Here is a 21,993-nt window from a genome sequence, read left to right as displayed (position 1 = left end):
AAATGAGGACAAGTGTTACACCTTTTGCCGCATCGAATGAGCTCTACCCCAAGGTTACTTATTGTACATATTGGACCATTGCCTTGTAGCCCAATAGCGATTTCTGCGTCACATATGAACCGTCCGATCATATTTCTCATCCACATCGATGCACAAGCCCTCCATGTGATCATCACGTGCCTCCTGGGAATGTTCAAATCAATATATATATATATATATATATATATATATATATATATATATATATTGTTTAGTGTCATTTTAGTTGGTAAACAATTATTAATGTTTAACCTTAACTAGACCTATTAAAAACAGGTAACAAAATTATGTATGGTAAGCACATTATTAAGTGTGTCTAAGATATTGCTAAACAACATCATTACATATGGTTGTCTTTCTCGTAATTATTTGAGATTATGAAGGAAAACAAAATCAATATTATTTCCAAAAGAGACCTTTACACATTTGATCTTTCATTGCATTGTTTTGTTTTCTTTCGGCTCAGCATCCATGCAAGACGGACCACGACCCACCATGCAAAACTTGTCCCCTTGGGAGGGCAGCACTTCGAATAATAATATATCCTATGGTTTTATTACTATTCCATGCTACACTTCCTCATTTATTTTCCATAAAGTTATGATATTTTCAGACATTTATATCATATGTATATATTTTTATAAAGTAAAAGAAATTGAATATTTAATATATAGCAAAATGTAGGTATTTGGTTAAACTAAATCATCGGCTAGTCAATCTCAACGACAAACAATACAGGTAAAAGAAATTTAATACACAGTAGTAAATTTATTTATTGAATGGACACATAATATGTTGTATATTTATTAAAATCATAATGGAGAGTAAAATTAATATGTGCACAAGAAAGAAGAAAAACTTTAGTATCAAAGACATAGATTGGAGGCACATAAATATGTTAGATTCATAGACATAAATAAGGAAGCTATATAAATTAAGACAATATCAACATTATTAACTATTCATCTCTGTGAATGTGCTATTTTGTATAATATAATTTTGATTAATCTTTTTTATAAAATTCTAAATATAATCTTAATCTTATTTAGTGGATAGGCAAAAATGAAACTTTAGAGAAAGGAAAGAGAATGCTCCTTGTGGATCTATAATTTATGACACAAAGAAATATGAGGTAATAACTTACAAAGATAAGCAGTTCGATCAACTGACCAAAGGATACTTCCTCATTTTGATCCAATATTTTAGATTGTGTTCGGATATTAATGTGTAATTATATGGAAATATAATTGTTATCTTAGACATATCTGACTGACAGAGTGTAATTATCTCTTAATCATTCATATTATTCTTTTGGAATTACATAGTTATATAAATTCAAATTTTAAAATAATATTAATAATAAAAAATTTAAAATGAATATACATTATACTTTATATTATACTAAGTTAAATGCACAATTTTGTTTTATTTTTTTTAGAACTTTATATTTTAATGGACTTTTAAAATTTTATAATACAATTATAGTGTAAATAATAATATCACTAATTTTTTAAAGCTCATCATTCCACTAAAAAGGACAATTTTAATTTTTTTTCATTTTAATTCAAGTATTTTTGTTTTCTTCTATTTTGGTTTTAAAAATTTAAAAATAAAAATAATATTATCAATAGCTAATAATAATTTTATCAATCACTATAGTGTTCACTCTATTTCTTAAATAATATACCATAATCCTTATTCCCCAACATTGTTTCTCTAATTTTACTAATAAAATCTTATACAAAAGAGTATTTGCAAAAAAGAAAAAAAAAAGAATAACAGGAAACCATATACAGTGACAAATTGGAAAAACTATAGAGTAATAGTATGTGTGATGTGAAAAGAAGAAACGGCGCCGTGACAGCGGAGTCAGAAAATTAAGGAGACACGTGTCAGATGCAAGTGACCCCACTCTCCTCACTTGGTTTTGTCGTGTACGGCACGCGTGACGACGATCGGTCAAATATCATACGCAAAATAAAAAAGCTAGTATATATTTTTATTATAAATTAATATTAAATATATAAAAAAAAAGACTTTCACAGACGCCGGAAAATGGAGCGAAACAACCAATCCTCAGTGTCCATGTGGTATAATACGCCACGTAGGTCTTGTTCATAGTCCTATGCGCTCTTCTCCCTCCTCTCTTTTAAAAGAAAACTACTAGTTTTTGGCTCTTACACTGTACTGTTTTCGTGTTCTGTTAGTTTTGCTCTGTTTTTCGACATTTAATATAATTTATTATTTAATATATATCATATAAAATACATCGGTTTGAAGTTTAAAGCCGCAACGGAATCACACACCTATATAGAAAGTGTGCGCGCAGGATAAGAGCATGCACACTCTTCCTAGTTTCTAGCAACTTACACATTCATTCATTTTATTTGTTTTGGTATTATAAAAACAGTGGCAAAAATCGAAAATTTGCAAGTTTTTTAAGCTTTGGGTTTTGTTTTACTTTTTTTTGATGATGGGGTTGATAGAGAGGGTGAAGGAATCAAAGTGAATGATGAAGAGGATAGTGGGGTTTTCATTGAAAGGTCTTCATCTTTTTTGATAGAGAGAGAGAAGCTAATACTCAAATGCTATGGTCGGCGTGCTTTGATGCCTGCTAACTGAAGGTGAAGCGAAGGTGTTTGCTTTTTGGTCATATCAAAAAGGCCCACAAAAGATAAAAAAGGGATCTTTTTTTTTTCTCGCCAGTGTTGTTCCCTTTTCTTTGCAGGTTTTTGTTCCTTGATTTTGAACTCTGATTATGCTGCTGCTGCTGTTGTTGTTTGTGGTGGTGTTGTTGAGGGAGGGGCTAAAAGGTTTGTCCTTTCTGGACCAATTGGTGACCTTTTTCTACCCTTTAGATAATTTGTCTCCTATGTAAAATATTCTGTACGTGATTTTTGCTTGGAGAAATGGGGAAGGGAATTTGTTTATTCTCTTTTTGTAAGTTCAGGGTCTTTTGTTTTTCCTTTAGTGAAGATGTAAAGGTGGGGTCTTTGTTTTATGTTCTTATGGTGGTTGGTGTGTATTTGTAAAAAGAGTCCAAAAAAAAGAAGAATTCTTTTAGCAAAGATGGGTTCTGTTGTTGAAGAGAAGATCAGACCGAGAGCTTTGGTTAATGGAGGGACACAGTCGACCCTGCTTGAAGAAATGAAGCTGTTGAAAGAAATGCAAGCCCAACCTGGTTTGTTTTTACACAAAATTTGTTCTTTTTATGTTTTTTTGTCAATTCAAACATGATCTGTTTTAGTCTTAATCCAATATGGAAGAACCATTGACTTTCTTCTCTTCAACATATAAGCTTACAAATTAAAGATGTTAAAGTCATTTATTACCTGACTTTAATGGAGACGCATTTAAGTCTTTCAAAAGTGTTAATAAGGTAATCTCTGTGTGATGGATTTGTTTTTCCTGATTGATCTCAGGCAGCCGTAAGGCTATAAATTCTGAGTTATGGCATGCCTGTGCTGGTCCACTTGCTTCTTTGCCTCAGGTGGGAAGTCTCGTGTATTACTTCCCTCAAGGACACAGCGAACAGGTTTGCATTTATCCCTCACATTTGATTATCAGTTGTCTTGTTTCTGTTGCATCATTTTTCCTTGTCTATTTTTTTGACATTTATTAGCATCAACATGATGAGACCTTAAAGCATTCAACCTTGATAACATGCTTTGCTTTCTGTATTGTTTTGATATTATTTTGTTATGTATTTAGACAATAACTAAAGGAGTAATGGTGTTTTTTTTTAACAGGTAGCAGTGTCCACAAAAAGAATGGCGACCTCTCAAATTCCCAACTATCCAAACCTTCCTTCTCAGTTAATGTGCCAAGTTCATAATGTCACATTACATGTATGTCATTTATATATGAATCGGACTTTTAAGTATGATCATGTCATGTATATCATTTTTCTAAATAAACAATGCTATTTTTCTGGTAATCTTTGACAGGCCGACAGAGATAGCGATGAAATATATGCTCAATTGAGTCTTCAACCAGTGAACTCTGTAAGCTTATCTAGCTGGATAAATATACACTTCTCAAACTCTTATGAATTTACCGTATATATTTAGATGTGATAAAAAGATGTGACCGTTCTCACTTATGAGATTTAACTTTCATTAGGAAAAAGATGTGTACCATATACCGGACTTTGGGTTGAATCTGAGCAGGCATCCAAATGAATTTTTCTGCAAAACCTTGACTGCAAGTGATACGAGTACGCATGGTGGTTTTTCAGTGCCACGTAGAGCAGCTGAGAAGCTCTTTCCTCCGTTGGTAAGGTTCTCGTAGGCTGCTCAAAGTGTTGTTGTTATGCATGATCATGAAGGGACATTATGAGAATTTGCATGACTATTTTTATCTGTTTCTCAGGATTTCACCATGCAACCCCCTACTCAAGAGCTAGTTGTGAGAGATTTGCATGATAATACCTGGACATTTCGCCATATATACCGCGGTGAGTGTTCTATTGATTATTTACCGTCTGTTTGAGCAAATAATCTTATTCAATAACTAGAACTAGGCAAGATGTGTAAATCTGTAAAAGATATATTTTTGACAGTGTATTTTGAGTGTAATGTATGATGTTCTTTGTACAGGGCAGCCGAAAAGACACCTTCTTACAACCGGGTGGAGCTTGTTTGTAGGATCGAAAAGGCTTAGGGCAGGTGATTCTGTTCTCTTTATCAGGTATGGCATAGTCACATACTAGCATATGTTTGGTGCAAGATATTTTAACTGCTAAGTTCATGATTATATCTTGTTTGTTGCAGGGATGAGAAGTCACAGTTAATGGTGGGTGTAAGGCGTGCGGTTCGCCAACAAACAACATTGCCATCATCAGTTCTATCTGCTGATAGTATGCACATTGGTGTCCTTGCTGCCGCTGCTCATGCTACCGCCAATAGAAGCCCATTCACAATATTTTACAATCCAAGGTGCGTAACATTCATATCCTACCACTTCATCTCCTTTTGCCACTCTTGCAGTTACATTATCTATTTCATGATTTCTTTGTAGAGCTTGCCCTTCGGAATTTGTCATCCCTTTGGCTAAATACCGTAAATCGGTATATGGATCTCAAGTAGCAGTTGGTATGAGGTTTGGAATGATGTTTGAAACAGAAGAGTCCGGTAAACGTCGGTAAGTTACTAAATATTTTTTCATCCTCTGACCATGTTGTTTCCAACCTTAAGGCGTTAAAGAAATTTTGTGCATAATAATCATATGGTGTAATTATCCAATATGTTTCTCAAATTTCTGCAGATATATGGGTACAATAGGTGGTATTAGCGACTTGGATCCTCTGAGATGGCCTGGCTCGAAGTGGCGAAACCTCCAGGTTTGTTTTCATCGAACTGAATACTGTTTAATGTAAAGCTTTACTTGCTGGTCGGTTTAAAAGCGGAACTTATCGTATTCATTCTCGAAACAGGTTGAATGGGATGAACCTGGATGTAACGATAAGCAGAATAGGGTGAGCGCATGGGAAATCGAAACTCCAGAAAGCCTCTTTATTTTTCCGTCCTTAACATCAGGTCTCAAGCGACCATTATATCCTGGATTTTCTGGTAGGCTTCCGTTTGTAATATTTGAGTGGTGGACAACTTTTTTAGATGCTTATCTTGGTGTTTGTTTCTTTTTTTTTATGCTCACAGGAACGGAATCCGAATGGGGAAGCTTGATGAAAAGGCCCCTACTCCAGTTACCTGAAAATGGAAATGGGAATATTCCCTATACGATCTCGAATTTATGTTCTGAGCAACTGATGAAGATGATGCTGAAGCCTCAGCTTGTTAACCATCCTGGAATTTTTGCATCTGCTTTACAACAATTCAGTACTGATGATAAGCCATCTCCATTAGAAGAAATGAAGAGCTTGCAGCCTAGAAGCAACCAAAAACCTCAGCTTATCCATTCGGAAAACATGTCGATCGAGAGCCAAAATCTTCCTAACGTGGTCCCTGACCAATCGGATCCCATCAACTCGAATATATCCAAAATCAATGCTAATGGGAATCCACATCCAGCAAACAAGTTTGAAAGCCTAACACAAGCTGGGACTGGGAGCAGTAATGAAAAGACAGAGTCGGAATCAAAGCATTTGGCCGAGCAGTTGACTTCGGCATCTGAATGCAATGAGGAAAATTTGGTGGTAAATGCTACGAGTCCGACTATGTTGAACCAACCTTCTTTCCCAAACCCGAACCAGGTTCCCCTCCAAGTGCAAAATAATCCATGGCCGGTTCAGACCCCGTTGGATTCATCAGTCCTCCAAGCTCATCAAATGCTTGCATCCCAAGCTGATCTTAGCACCTTAAACAGCTTTCTTCCTTTTTCAGACACTGATGAGTGGACGTCGAACCTTTCTTCTTGCCAACCTTTTGCTGGGTTATATAAATCACCAGGTACGTTACCGATGGTTGGGTTACAAGACTCTGCAGCTGCTTTTCCTGTTGAAACCGATGCTTTGTTAACTACAGTAGGTCAGAACATGTGGGACCAGAAGCTGAATAATTGCAGGCTTTTATCACAAGCCGACCAATTGACTTCGTTCACTCAGCACGGTCCGCACAGTCTCAATTCTGGTGGGGTGAGGGATTTATCTGTTGACAGCAATAATCAAAGTGGGATATATAGCAGTCTAAACGTCGATTTCAGTAATGGTGGCAGTACTGTGATCGATCCGTTCGTGGCCAATGCCATTCTAGATGAGTTTTGCACATTGAAGGGTGCCGATTTTCAAAACCCTTCAGATTGTTTGGTTGGGAACTTGAGTTCTTGTCAAGATGTTCAATCTCAGATTACCTCTAATAGTCTTGCGGATTCTCAAGCTTTCTCTCGACAAGACTTGCTCGACAGCTCTGGTGGCACGTCTCGTAGCAACATTGATTTCGACGAGAGTGGCCTTCTGCAAAACAATTCCTGGAAGCAAACAACAGCTCCACTCGTTAGAACATATACAAAGGTATGATAATCTCAATTTGGATTCTGGAAATTTAAATTCTTGAGGCATCGAAGTTACTTGCAGATTGTGTAGTTAGGATTCATTTATAACTCTTCTTGGTCCGTTGCCGACAGGTTCAGAAGGCAGGATCTGTAGGAAGGTCGATCGATGTCACGAGTTTTAAGAACTATGATGAACTAATCTCTGCAATTGAATGCATGTTTGGACTTAAAGGTCTGCTGGATGATCCCAAAGGTTCAGGATGGAAATTGGTATATGTGGATTACGAGAACGATGTTCTTCTCATCGGGGATGATCCTTGGGAGTAAGTTTATCTGCAAACTTTTTATATTCATCGGTCGAACTGTCGACCGGGACATTAACATTCACTTTCTAATGATTTCATTATATATGAGCAGGGAATTCGTCGGGTGTGTTAGATGCATCCGAATTCTATCCCCTACTGAAGTACAACAGATGAGTGAAGAGGGGATGAAGCTGCTCAACAGTGCAAGGCATCAATGGCTCCAATTCGGATGGTTGCACCGCAATTCTTAAGGTTCCACATAGCCGAGTATAATTGCAGATTGAGATTTGACCCGCAAAGCTCCATTGTTACCCGCATGTCTATGGTAGAGTTGGAAATGTAATGTACGGATTTTAAATTTACATTTTTCAACAGGAAATGAACTTGCAGACAAATAGTTGTACTAATCAGAACATAATCTATGCTGATGAGTAATGAGAAATATATATATATTTCCAAGATTCATTACATCCTTTAAGATCATTATAACAAGAGATTAACATAGGTTTAAGGTTGTACCATATATGCTTCAAAGACGTCAACTGAAATCATGTAATTCGATAGAAAACTCACATCGAAGTACAATGAAATATCAAATATGACCTTAAAACTTCAAGAATTGCTTGTAACAGTTCTTTGCTTCAAATAACCAACATGAGGTAAAATGCTGAGAGATTCAAGGGGTAAAAAAGGGCTTTAGATTACAGAAGATATAGGCCACCCTTCACCATTTTGTAGCATTTATTCCACCTTAGAAATCTGATAAATTTGCACAAATTTTATGTGGATAAAGGTAGAAATTTGAACTATATTTTTCTAGCATCCATCAGTTTCCTGGGAAATCTCTTTGATCATCAGATTCTCACCGGCTTTTGTAAAACAGCAGACAGGTAAATTTCAGGTTTTCCGGATCCCGCTGCATCTGGTCTCTCTCCTACAACCCATTTGAGCTTCTTGTACCCAAATCTTTCGATCAAACGAGTTAAAGCTCTCTTCTTTTCATCATCAGAACAATAAAAGTTATCTAACCAAAACAAGCCGCCGGCCCTTAGAACGCGGTCTACATCAAACATCAAAAACTCCAATTTCTCCGGTATACCTCCAACGTCTAATCCACTCGTGGAATGAACCAAATCAAACACATTATCATAGAAAGGGAACCTATGGTCCAAGCTCAAGGACAAAGGAAAAAGTCCTCTAGCAGCAATGAATTCGCAGTAAGGTGCATCGAGATTCAAGGCGTTAGTAATGACTGTGACGTTCCTCTCGGCCATTCGAGCAGCAAAAGTCCCAGACCCGCCTCCGATATCGAATCCGATCCGTATCCCACCATTCCCCATAGCTAAAACATCATCCATGGTAAAATCAATCTTGCTTCTAGCCTTAACATATCTTTGATTCTCGAATCCATTAACCAAATCAAAGCAACCAACACAATCTGTACTCAATTTCTTACTATTCAAACAGTTAAAATTCTTGCAACCTAGGCCACTCCAAGTAACAATCTTCTCATTAACAGGTTTCCAAAGAGAAGCAGGTAAAAAAGAGAGACCTGGTTTAGGAACAGTCTTGGCAAAGCATCTCCTTCTAGGCAAAGGTTCACACCCTTTCAAGATTAGCTTCTGAGCAAGACTCCAGTCATCGGGACAAGGACCGGAAACCTTGTAACTCATGTACTGGGTCAACAAATCAGCGGATTTCTCGCAAGAATGTCCCACGGAAGCCACCATCTCGGTGATCCCGGTTCTCGAATCCTTCCCCAGGGGAAGCCGATGGTGTTGCAAGAACAGCTTGAGCTCGGCAGCAAGATTGGGTCTTGAAAGATCGAGAGTTTCATAACCAAGGAGCTCTTTCTCCATCTGGGCGAGCTTCCTCTGGGAAGAATCGATCTCTTTTATGATCAGAGTGACTTGTTGAGAGATCAAGGAGATGTTTTTATGAGGGTGGTGAAATGGATTGTTCAAGTGGTGGTTTGGGGAGTAATTGAAGGCGTATAGAGCGAAGAGATTGGTGGTGATGACGGAGAAAAGCATGAGAATGTTGACAGCTGAAGAAAAAAGTGTTGCTCTCTTGAATCTTGCTGTTCCATCTCCAATTTTCAGTGAAACCGACCCCATAGCTTTCTTCTCTGCTAGAGTGAAGCCTGTGAAACGAAAGAGATGGAAAATAGATGAATTAAAAATTGGGTCTTTTAATCGTTTTGCGATTTGGATTTGTGAACCCAAAGCAAGTTGAGATTTTTTTTAGTAAAAAATGTTCAATCTTTATTACCAGATTAGGGAGATTATGGATTTAAGACTCAGAGGAAGCGAGGGTGTCGGTTGCCTTGCCATTTATTGAAGAGATCACGTGTTTATAGTAAGCAAGATCAACGGCTCCAAAATCGTTTAGAGTGGGAGATATTGATAAGTGTAAGTGTGTTACTACCCATTGATCACTCAAGTATCAACATTTTCATATTTTCATCATTAAATTACTTTTCCATCTTGTTATTAAAAATTATAAAAAATAGTTGAATAAATAAAAATAGATGGCTAGAATAATAGTAAGAAATAAAAAAATATTCACTAAAAAATAATAAATTAATCTTAGTCATATGTTTTCACTCATTCAAAAATATTAAATTTATATAAAATTAAAAATATTTTATATTGTGTAATTGAATCTTAATTCTTTACTTTTTCTTAACGAAATTATTAATGTAATAAATTTTAATATAACAAGCTTTCTTTCTTTTTGCAAGACCAGCGGCTCCAAATTATTAATTTTCTACCATGGTCTTCACATTAACAATCGCATGAGAGGTTTCTTTCAATTTAAATGACATTATTTAATTAAATAATTAAGTTTATTAAATTAAAAAAAATATTTATATCAAATAAATAGAACTTGTAAATAATAAAAATAAAATTACATTATTTGATTGACTAAATTAAAAAAATTGATAATCATATTGAAAATTTTTCATAATAAAGGGATCAAATTTACCTCTCCTTTTATTCTAACCTTGTACCTAGATTATTTTGTTTTCGATGTGGCACTTAAACATCATTACTATGATTTTTCTATGGATTTTTCCACAAAAAACATCCTTGAAGGTGAAATGTCATGGTTACAACACTGTATGGTGACTAGAATCAAAGGTGCGTACAATGTCGACTTTGTCCGAGTGCTGCTCGATGTGGAGGGCTTTAAGACGAAGGTTTGTCTGTGGTTCGAAATCCTACAATTCGATACTTTGAGTGACTCAAAGTCTTGTTGGAATAACCGTGCGAAGTTGTTAAGCTTGTGTTTTGATAGGGCTTTAAGACGAAGGTTTGTCTGTGGTTCGGAAATCTACAATTCGATACTTCGAGTGACTCAAAGTCTTGTTGGAATAACCGTGCGAAGTTGTTAAGATTGTGTTTTGATTTTATGGAGTTCTTACATCGACATGATTATCATAAGTGCCAACTTTTCTCATAAGTGTATCACCGAAAGCAATATCATGCAAAATACGATCTCGATCATCAATGATGGTTCTATCTTTAAATTTGTTATGCACACGAAATTGAACTATTTTCTCCTTCACATAACTATTCTACCCACGGTTATCTTGTTCAACAAAAAATCTTCTTTTGCTTAATTTAGCCAATACATTTTTATCAGTAACAATGTTATTTGATACAAAGGAAGAAACACCAGTTGCTTTATCTAAATTTGTTGAACCTTGTAGAACTTAAAACTTGGTAGGTTTTTCTCTACCATTTCATCACAACAAGAAAGCCATTGCAAATTTTCATAGCTCCACCTTCACTGGAGAATTTGTACCCTTTTGAATCTAGGGTACTGTAACATCCTCAATACCGGGTTATTGACTAAATTGTAAAATTTTGGAATTTGAGGATAAAAGTAGAATAGTTGAATAGTTAAATGATTTATTTTGGGATATTTCTTGAAAGTTGTTAGTAATTATCCAAAGAATTAAAGAGCAAAATGGTCAATTGTCAATAAAAGATATTTTTATCCCCTTTAATAGGAGATAAAAACGTGGGAAGATGAAAACATTTCATCTTCTTCCTTTCTTCTTTCTTCTCCCATAAGAGCTCAAAGGCAAAGGTAAGTTTCTTCATTAGTTGATTATTTGTTCAATTAAAGGTTGGGTTTTGATCATTAAATGATAATTAAGCTTAAGGAAAGCTTAATTTGTTCTAAAACAATAAGATGAAAGGTATATGAGAGATTAAAGATTTTGAGTTCTTGAATGAAATCTTGAAATAAAGTTGATAAGTTGAATTTGACTTGTCATCTATGAGAATAAGAGGTTAGAAGTGTTAGAATTAAGTTTGGATAACATGGTAAATTTGGTATGATTATTGATTTCTATATGGATAATAGAATTTTGAGGTTTAAGATGAAATAAATGGATATAAATTAGTTTAAGTATGTATATTTGAGCTAAGAATATGAAAGGGAATGAAACATGAAGAATTTAAGTTGATATAGTGAATTTTCGGGCATGAACAGTGATTTTTCTGGGCTTGAACGAAAATTTTAGATTGTGCAGGGGGTACAGATTCCCCCCCCTGAGGGGTTATCGATTCCCCCTAAATGAAAAATATAATTTTGGTTCATTAAACCGGCTTAAGTTATCAACATCAAGTTTAAGGTTTAGGATTCTGATAGTTGTTTTGAAATGTTATATTTATGTAGATATTGAGCCTAAACAAGTTCCGGAATAATCAAAGAATTAGGATCGAATCAAAGCAAGGCTAAGGTGAGTGCAATTTAATTTGTGCTTATAGAACGGACATTAGCTTGCGATGAGCCAATGATGGAGTTACTATGGTAAGAAGTAACTTTTAAAATGTTATGTGATTATTATGTGATGTATTGGAAATATATGAGAACAAGAGATGATATGATTTGTATGAATTCATGAGTAAATGCATATGTGAATATAATTTGTATGCATTATATGTAATGTGAACACATGAGGATATAGCATGTTATATGATATGAGATTAATTGATGAAACATAGATGATATATATATATGATATAAGAATAAGACATGAATCAAATGATATATATGTTTATGTGAATCCATGCAAAGTGATATGAGCTATGTGACATATGAACATGAATTCATATGAAAAGTGACATGAATTACATGAAATAAATTACATGATTACAGGCATATGTGAACGAAGCTATGAGCTTATATGAATATGTAAATTGTTATAAATGATAATGCCCATGCTATGTAATATGAGAGCTAGTGGTATAGTTAGCATGACAAGAGTCGAGGGTTTACCTATGTCTTTCGAGACATATGGATAGTTTACCTATGTTCTAAGGAACATATGGACAGTTTACCTAGGTTCCTCAGGACCTATGGATAATTGTCGAGGTTCTTTATGACATTTGGATAGGTTCTTCGGGACATTTATACGAGCTGTGGTGATAACATAGTTGTGCACAACGTCAATGTACTCACATACCTTCAGTTCTCACCAGTGTACCATAGGCTAATAAAGAGATAATATCAAATACAATATATATATGATGTATATGTTTGTTTTTATGATACGAAATGCATTATATGAATTATACGATGTTACGTGTGTTTTGTTATGAAATGATAAATGTGTTCCATGATGTATATGGAAATGTTCAACATATGCTTATATGATAAAAATGAATTAGTGATAATAATATGATTACTGATAAATGTATATGTGTGCATTGGTTATACAATGGAAGATATGCTTTTATATGATATGATAGTATTTGCAGATGTATGCTTTTGTTTATATGAAATGGTATATGGTTATACTATATGTTTTATATGCCTCACTAAGTCATCGACTTAGCGTGTGATTGTTTCATAAGTAGGTTTGGAAAGCGAAAAAGAGAAGATTGATCAAAGTTATGCAAGACAGGTCAGTTCCTCCTTTTCAAAGATCAGATCAGAAAAGAAGTTAATGGCATGTATTTTGTAATACTTATAGTGGTTGGCATGTAAACAAAGATTTGAATCCGATATGTTTTAATCGGTTTTGTTAAAATCATATTATTGAATTTTGCATTGTTTTAAACATATATTTGTAAATGGTGAATGAAAGATGATGAACGTTTTAAATTTTATGAATTTATACGTATTTTATGGAAGTACTGTAGCAGTACTGTAGTAGGGGAATCGGTTCCCTGTAGCAGGAGAATCAGTTCCCTATTTGTAATATGGAAATTTTAATATTCGGGGTACTATAACAAGGTACTGTTCATCACTGTTCATACGATATTGTTCATACTGTATTTTACTGTTCATAAATTTGTTTTTATCTTAAAATTTTATACCAAACACAATTGAACAATATATGATCGTATTTTCTTAAAATAAGTTCAAATGTTTTGTTATTTTGTAAGAAAAAGGTTTTTAAAAGTCAATGTGACATCTCAGACGCGTATCCGGGTCGGATACGTGTTGAGGTGTTACAGGTACCCAACAAAATGAGACTCCAACTCAAATCTGGAATATGTCTCACATTACCAAGTGTTCGAATAATCCCATCGAACATCTTATTCTTGATTGTGTCAATACTTTACAAAAGACATTATTTTCCAAAAATACATTACCTATAGATACAATTTTATACGTCGCAAACCAGTCACAATTGAGACTCATATGAAAACTACTATCAGAATTAAGTATTTACTCATAAGTTGTTATAGAGTTTTCGTCAGCCACAACTAGGAGTTCTCTGTCATCGCACTCCTCTACTACACCGACCTCACTAGATTTTCTAGAGTTCTAATTTTCAAATTCTCTTTTAATTTTATTCAGTAACTTATAATACTCCAATTTAACGTGTCTTTTCTTTTAAAAAAAGTGAAAAATTTTATCTCGGTTAGATGATTTTGATCTGCCTCTTTCTTTATTACAAGAAGAACGCTCATTTTTTCTTCCACGGTCTGAGTTAGTCGATCTATGCACCACGAGACCCTCTATTTGGGGCTCAAAACTAGATACAAGATACTTCATCTTGTCAAACTAGTACAAGTCATTGTACACTTCTTCAAAAGTTATTGTTTTGTGATTGTACAGGATCATGTTTTTAAAAGATGAGTAGGAAGGAGACAGTAAACATATGAGGATCAATCTTAAGTCTTCTTGGTCATTTTTTACTTCTAAAATTTCTAGATTAGAGATAATTTCCTTGAATGTGGTCAAGTCATCTTCAAGTGACAAATCTTCCGTCAACTTGAACGAATAAAGACACTTCTTTAAGTGCAACTTGTTGGACAATGATTTCAGCATGTATAGTTACTCTAATTTCGCCCATAAAGAAATGTACATTTTTTCTTTCAACACATCCTACAAAATTTAGTTTGATAAATATAAACGAATATGATAAAGAGTTTTACGATCATTACGTTTTCCTCATTCATCCATTATGTCGTCGACTTCTCATCAAATCCTTCTATTACATCGTCGAGATCTAACTGTACAAGAACATCCTGAATTTTCATTGCCATATCGAGAATCTGATGTTTTAATCTAACAACAAAATATTATACTTCATTGTTGTCATAATCTTCAACTCAGTGCTCTGATACCAATTTATTATAATATTGAAATGGTTATCGACAAACAAATAATCATGATCGAAAATAAATAACACAAAGATTTACGTGAAAAACCCAATAAGAAAAACCCATTAGCAGAGGAGAAGAATTTAACTAATATAAAGGAAGAAAATACAAGAGGATATTGGAGAATAAAAAACTTGATATTTAACCCATACCCTTAACATCTATTTATAGGTATAAATAGTTAATTACAAAAAAAAAATTAAATAGAGTAGAAATCTACTTTAATAAAGTTTTATACTTTTAATCAAACTAAGATTCTTACTTTCCTAAATTTAAATATTAATTAATTTGTGTCACTTTGAATTCGAGTCAATCTCTAACAAATCTTTTCAAAAAAACTCTAAAGGTTAAGATATGATCTTTATTTATAGAATCAAATACTTGGTCAATCAAGAATTCTTATTCCTTAAGAATTATTACCTAAAATAAATATTTATTTTATTAAATAAAGTCAATTACCAAGAAATTTTCAATCACTAAATTATAATAAAATCTAACTTAATTACTAATTATAATTTGTGTCAAAATGTAACAAATAGTAAGTTATATGTTTCCATGGTTACCGGCTTGGAGCCTGATTCTCTCGATGAAGCTCTCTATACCCCAAAGATATTCTTAAATGGGAGTACAACGATAACAACTTCGTCAACATTAAGACGTCATTTACAGGCATCGAAGAAAGCTCAACTTTATGACCTTTTTTAGTTTCTTTAAAATGATTATATATAAAATAAAAACACTTGAAGATATATGTAAAAATATCTGACTCTTAGGCCGAAACAAAATCTTTTCTGCAACAATCAATTCCTTTAAAAAATCAACATCACATACTAATCATCAAACAATGCAAGAACTGTTTAATTCTTTTGTATTTACTAGATTCCCAAGAAGGTTCATGAAACATTCGAAGCAAAGCTTCCATAACCTTAATAATGAACAATATTAGTAATAAAACAACTTTAGTTTACACAAGCATGGAGTTGAAGCCTTTCTTTTAACATATCAGCTTGAACAAAAGTTATGCAACAATGAAGCTTGTTTACATTTTTCTGTTCAATCACCAAGGAACAAACGGGTCTATAAGCAAACAGACAATAGCTTCCGACATTGTAGTCTCGTTAGTATCATCTTTTGAGTTTTCCTTCTCTTCAACTCGACCTTCTTTGACAAATTGTTGCTCTTTTTTAGCCCTTATCGACATAAAAAGAGATGGGATTGTTTATGTGCTTGTTCTTTAATAGGGAAATTGAGGGAAAGCAGAAGGATTTCTGAGGTATTATTTTTGAAAAATCACATGTTTTCAGTTGGTGGTGTCGAGTATATGAGTTATTTTACTCATTGGAAATACAAACCCCAAGAAGAAGACACGTGAATTTACAATATAAGTGACCTATGTGGATTTATTTATTATTTTTAAATTGTAAAGTAATATTTATGTTAATGAGTTAACGGAAGTTAATGGTTGAAGGACATAACCGAACGTACCGATAACATAAGAAACCAACCGCGTTTAATTTAAAAATCGGTGATCAAAGTTAGTTAGGACAAAAACAAAGGGACTATTCATATAGTTTACCCATAAATTAATCACAAGTTAAGCAGCCTAATCAAAAGAGCATAAATATAGACATTCTCCTAATATTTTTGGGGCTAAAATGAACCAATACTTATGATAAACAACCCAAGGACAAATAATTGAAAATAAGATGGCTAAATCACAAATAGATAAACATGAACATGGACTAAATCAAAGCAAAAATAAAATAACAGACAATAATTAAAATTAAAATAACACTAAACTAAAAAAAATGAAATATCTGGCAAAACGTAAAGGACGAAAAAAATGAATTTCCCTTTTTTTGTTGGTGCTTACTGTATGGTAATTTTTATATTACCAAGAAACTCTCCCGTAATTTTCCGTCGTTGATAATGCTCTCGCTTTTTGTTCGACCATTTTTCTCTAGAAGTCCTTTTTTTGCTGTGCGATTCCTCTCTAGTTTGGTTCTTAATTTTCTATTTTTCTTGCACTTGAGGCTTCCATATAGATGGCATCGTGAGAATACTCTCAAGGAGAGTGAAAGCCAAATGACGTTTACATGCCACATAGTGTCAGGTTGACAACCCCATAAAAGTAATATTCCATTTCCAGCAAACATTTTTGGTGGATTAAGGTAGTAAACTGAAACTCCATTAAAGTACAACTGGTACAATACTTTTTCAATTCAGTTACATGCTACAAAGTGGCAAGTTGACAACCCCATCATTTTTCCAAGATTGGATGAGACCATATCATATATCCTTTATCCTCTCTTTGTATACCAGTCTGCTCATGGAGGATCGAAGCCGTATAGAGAGAGCTCAGAGGGGCCGTTTCGAAGTAAACCCGAAATTAAGTTGGCATTACCCACCTAGTGTCATTTCCGGATCATTTATTTTTCCTACACTGCTAAATTGACAAAGGATGGAAACATGAACGCCAAACGACTGTTCTCTAATGCTACATAACTTCCGATACGCATTTGGTTTTTTAAACAGCCTACTTGATGGTGATGTAGCGGTTTGTCCCATGCTTGGCCCAATGATGCTTAAGATCGACGGGGTTGGACAGATCATAACCTTCCTCTGCAAGCCGAGTAAGCAGCTTGTTGAAAGCACTTCCACTCATCTTTCTGCCACCGATCCGGGCATGTCTTTTGTTCGGAACTGCTGGCAATGGATACATAGACAAGGCGGTTGTGCAACATGAAGATTGCCATCCACCGTTTCCCCATTTATAGCACTGTCTTAGGACTCCCGTGCATGAACAAACAGGTGGTGCCATGGTTGACTCGTCGAATACAACTTGATTCAATCCCAGATCCTTACCTTTCCAATCGAGTTTTGCAGTAACTAACTGTTTGTTGAGATCATCACCAGCACCATCCACATCTTGTGGACCCTTCCACTCACGTGACTTGCCAGGCATAATCTTGTTCGATTCCTCATTTTCTTGTTTTACTTTTTTAGGAGGCTTTGAAGCCTTCTTGTTAGCTGCAATTACCTTGGCCTCTTTTGCTCGTTTACCCTGTCTTGACTTTGCGGCTTCAGAGGTACCTGGCATCACCGGAAGGGAACCAGCTGAATGCATTTCTCTCGAGTTATAAGGAACTTCACTAATGTGGGGCAGATGGTGAATGTTCTGCTGAGGATGTTGCATGTGCTTCATCCCACGTGACATATGAAGCCCCTGCGGACAAGAGGACATATTACCAGATGACGAGGAGTTCTCTTGATAATGCAGATTCGCTATGGCACTATCTCGTTCTGCTATAGCACTATTTCGTTCAGCAATTGCTGCGTCTCGCTGCAAGAATGCCATATCTCTATCAGCAATAGCTGCTTTCTTCTCGGAAAGAGCTAAATTCCTTTCTTGAATAGCAGCATCTCGTTCGGCCATAAGGGCCATTATCTGCTTCATTGATGGCTGATGCATCAGCCACTGCAACAACAATCCTCATAAAAATTATCATTGACAGAAGTTCTCAGAAAATGCTGAAATTGAACACATTAATCACAGAGAGAGTTAATTCATTCATGTAATTTCACATCAATCAAGTATCTATATAGTTTGCAAAAAAAGAAAGAAAAAAAAACCCTTAAGGTACCTGGCCTTGAGCTGCTCTATACTGATCCGTTTTAACTCTTCCATTTTCACGATGTCCAACATCATCCATTGGAGAATACAGCAAATTGTTGAGATCAACAAAGAAAGTCTCAAAACTCTGTTCTGAGGGTGGTATTCGGTCAAGTAAACATCACATCACTCTGGGACAGAAAATCCTGTATAGCGGAAAAGGTGGAAGGAGAACTATTAAGATTAAGTTATTTACAGCAGATGATTACTCCATTACTATCAGAAAAAGCGCCGATATCATCCCACGGAGAATGCTAACATCTTACTATATAAAACCTGTATAAGGAACACCACCACATCCTTCAGCCGTTGATCTTCCCCGAATAAAAACTAATGCATAAACACATCATTGAAAACAAGGAACAAAATTATTCTTGATTTAGTAGCACGAATTCGATCAGTTCCTTGTTTAATCAACAAGTATAACCCCCCCAATAGCCGTAAACACATCAACATTACCCATCAATCAGAAGGGTTCAAAAGTAGAAGCTTTAAAGGCAAAAACATCACCCTCTAGAGATCACTTTTCTATAACATCGATCCATACAAAGAACTACAGACATTTATTGATTAAGAGCTGAACTTATGTACAAAATACTATATGAACAGATAAAAGACCTGATTCTTCCACAAGCCAATATATGTAATGTACAGTATTTTCAGTCCTAAGCTAAAGCTAAAAACACCGAGAACCATTGAACTCTTAGTTGAAGAGCTAATATACCAAAAGCCTTAAAATTTCACTCCCATGGCTGTTTAAAAGAACCCAATCCACCAAAAAAATCTTAAAACCCCAGAAATGAAAGAAATGAGCTTGAGAAAGCATTCTTCCCTTGCTCCCTTAAAGCACCGAGCAAGAAAATTAACCAAAAGCAGCTGAGCAGAAGCATGAAACAACTAAAACTAAGCATAATAAAGATGGGTTTTAAGCCAAATCGATGATTAAAAGAAAAAGAGTGGGTGTAGAAGAGAAGAAGAAGAAGAAGAAGCTCACCAGTGAAAGAATTTCAAAGGAAGTATATGGGAATCAAGCCATGAAATTCTGGGAAGTTGGGAAAATCCGTGGAAACGAAGTGTTGAAGGAGGAAAGACAAGATTTTTTTCCTTACGTTGTGTCCTAAAGAACGTGATTTTCCACTGTTTCACGGTTGGGCTAAAAACCTAGGCAGTGAGTTACAGTAACAATCGGCTAAGGCTAATCTATTTTGTTAAAATTACAATAGTTTATTCTCATAAAAGAAGGAATTGTTCAAAATTTGATTTAAAAAATTAAGCAAAAAATATTTTTTTATCACTGCACTAATAATTTTATTAATGAATAAAATTGTTGAAAAAAAAGAGGTGTGTTGAATACTTGAATTGATTTCCATGCATTTTGTTTCAATTGTATTTAAATACCCACAGCTTGCATTGAAATTACGGTGTTTGAGAAAATCCTCAAAACAGAGCATGTTACAAAATGGACCTCAGTTGACAAATGAGCAATAGATCCTCTTTATTGATGGAAACATTACATTGTGAATACATTTGGGTGTTTGTAGAGGACACGTTTATAATTATGGTTAAATAAACACATATATCTAAATGAATATATTATATGGAATGAATTACCCTTTATTTTATTGCAGCTTCACCCAAATGCCTTGGCTGGGGATGTCTTGATGAACCACAAACAAAAGATAATACCCAGCAGGCGCAAGGTTACCGGAGCTCGGCGTCGTCACTTCAATGCTATACCTCGATCTCCTCAAAGCTGTCATGTTGTCGTTCCCAAGTACAAGCAACCTCTGATTCATGGAGAAGGAATGTGTGTTGAAAGCCGGCGCCACCATTGTCACCGACACCAAGTTTTTAGCTACTCTCCCTGTAATAACCACTTGAACGGTCAACTTCTTACCGTATCCGATCGTCGACGTTGACTTCGGAGCAATAATGCCAGGTCGGAAATTGTTGAATTTAAAGTCCAAGTAACCCGGAGAGAATGCTTCTATGCTTAGTTCAGTAGGGAAAAGTACACCCGTAAAGTTGTAGAACGCGTGAGGATTGCTTCCACTGACCAAAACTCTGCCATCACGAAGCAATGCCGCCGTCGAGTGGTACATCCGAGGAATCTTTGTCGGGTTTTGCGTCTCGAATCGTGACCCGATTTTGTTATTAGGTTTGTACAAAACCGGATTCATAACCGGGTTCCTCCCCAACTCCCATCCTGCTGCCCCGGAACCTGCTCCGTTTATGAGCAGAACGTTGCCGTTCGGAAGCAATATCATGTCACCCATGACTCTAGCTAGAGGCATGGTTTCGAGGACCCATTGTGGGTTCGGGTCGTTTATTGAGATTCGGGCGCAATCGTCCAACGCTTTGATGAATCTACCTCGTAATGCTTGGAGATATGATCCTTTTGGAGCACCACCACAGACCAAAACTTCAGCTTGAATAGCTTTTGCTTTCAAGTTCTTCAATGGCAGCAACACGGCGGAGCCTGTGCTCGGATAGCTTCTAGGCTGACCACCTGGTATCGTCGGATAAGTTTTCACCACCTTGTTGTTCACATAATCGAGCAAAATAGCACGGTTGTTGGCGAAAATGAATAAGTTTCCGTCCACATTGAGGAAAACGTAAGGGTAGAGATTGTTCTCCACTCCCCGTTCATTGGTTTCCGACAGGAAAGGCAACTTGAACGTGTTGGCAGCCTTGTTTTTAGGAACAAACTCGTAATTAAATTGCCCCCGACCACCGACAACGATTTGTCTTCCGTCTGGCAATATATGGTTGGAGGCATACCATCTTCTCGCCGTCAATCCGTTCGGCGTTTCTTGCCAGTCGCAAGTCCCGCACGGGGTGAAAACCCTTACACGACGCTCTCCGTCGTTGAAACCGCCAGTTTGGACCAAATTTCCGTTAGGCATGACGGCGCCCGAAGAACACCAGACGTCGGTTTGGACCGTGAGAGCCCTAAACTTATTGGCCAAAACATCGTACTCCACCGAATGAGCGGTGCAATCTACTTTGAGAGCAGTGTCGGTCGGGTCATTGCGGCATTTCCCATTGGGCAATGGCAGATTCGATGGCCCGAAATCAGTTCTATCAAACATGACAACGCGGTCGTTTTTGAGTAGTTGCATGTGCATGGCAGAGATACCAATGCTCTTCTGCAGAAGCTGCCACCGACCATCGGCGGCGGAGGTGAGGATAAGGTGACATGGCTGAGACGCAAACAAGAGTTGAAAGAGTAGGATTGAGAGAAGAAAATTATAAGGGGCTGACATTTTTGCCATATGTTTTTTGTTTGCTGCTAAAGATGATACCAAGGCTTGTCAGTTTGGGTGCTCTTTATAGTGAAGGATCGGAGAGAAGCAATGGTGGCTTTGTGAATCCCACACGCATGTGGTGTCGC

The 21,993-nt window shown here is 35.8% G+C and overlaps 3 protein-coding genes and 1 pseudogene across 4 annotated transcripts; 1 reads left to right on the top strand and 3 right to left on the bottom strand.

Moving 5' to 3' along the window:
- The first annotated feature begins 2,323 nt into the window (after nucleotides 1-2,323).
- LOC120146051 lies at nucleotides 2,324-7,754 on the top strand (annotated as a pseudogene).
- Nucleotides 7,755-7,868: 114 nt separating this feature from the next.
- LOC120146050 lies at nucleotides 7,869-9,513 on the bottom strand. Its single transcript, XM_039159720.1, has one exon. It carries the CDS (start codon nucleotides 9,407-9,409, stop codon nucleotides 8,147-8,149), a length of 1,263 nt encoding a protein of 420 aa, XP_039015651.1. The 5' UTR covers nucleotides 9,410-9,513; the 3' UTR covers nucleotides 7,869-8,146.
- A 7,600-nt stretch (nucleotides 9,514-17,113) lies between these two features.
- On the bottom strand, nucleotides 17,114-19,673 carry LOC120146103 (protein BASIC PENTACYSTEINE6-like). Of its 2 annotated transcripts, none has more exons than XM_039159757.1 (3): nucleotides 19,594-19,673; nucleotides 18,571-18,745; nucleotides 17,114-18,404 (listed from the first exon to the last, which is right to left on the bottom strand). In XM_039159757.1, the coding sequence occupies exons 2-3, from the start codon at nucleotides 18,637-18,639 to the stop codon at nucleotides 17,463-17,465; spliced, it is 1,011 nt and encodes a 336-aa protein (XP_039015688.1). In that variant the 5' UTR covers nucleotides 18,640-18,745; nucleotides 19,594-19,673; the 3' UTR covers nucleotides 17,114-17,462. The 2 variants fall into 2 exon arrangements, with proteins under 2 accessions (XP_039015688.1, XP_039015689.1); XM_039159758.1 differs by lacking the exon at nucleotides 19,594-19,673 and adding an exon at nucleotides 18,866-18,919.
- Nucleotides 19,674-20,213: 540 nt separating this feature from the next.
- Nucleotides 20,214-21,882, bottom strand: LOC120146101 (aldehyde oxidase GLOX-like). The gene has a single exon (XM_039159755.1). The coding sequence runs from the start codon at nucleotides 21,872-21,874 to the stop codon at nucleotides 20,219-20,221; it is 1,656 nt and encodes a 551-aa protein (XP_039015686.1). The 5' UTR covers nucleotides 21,875-21,882; the 3' UTR covers nucleotides 20,214-20,218.
- Between the last annotated feature and the right edge of the window lie 111 nt (nucleotides 21,883-21,993).

The sequence above is a fragment of the Hibiscus syriacus genome, unplaced genomic scaffold, assembly GCF_006381635.1.
Source record: "Hibiscus syriacus cultivar Baekdansim isolate YM2019G1 unplaced genomic scaffold, ASM638163v2 tig00110895_pilon, whole genome shotgun sequence".
NCBI classification, from domain to species: domain Eukaryota; kingdom Viridiplantae; phylum Streptophyta; class Magnoliopsida; order Malvales; family Malvaceae; genus Hibiscus; species Hibiscus syriacus.
Note: the sequence above shows the minus strand (reverse complement) of the source record. Positions and strands in the feature narration are given on the sequence as shown.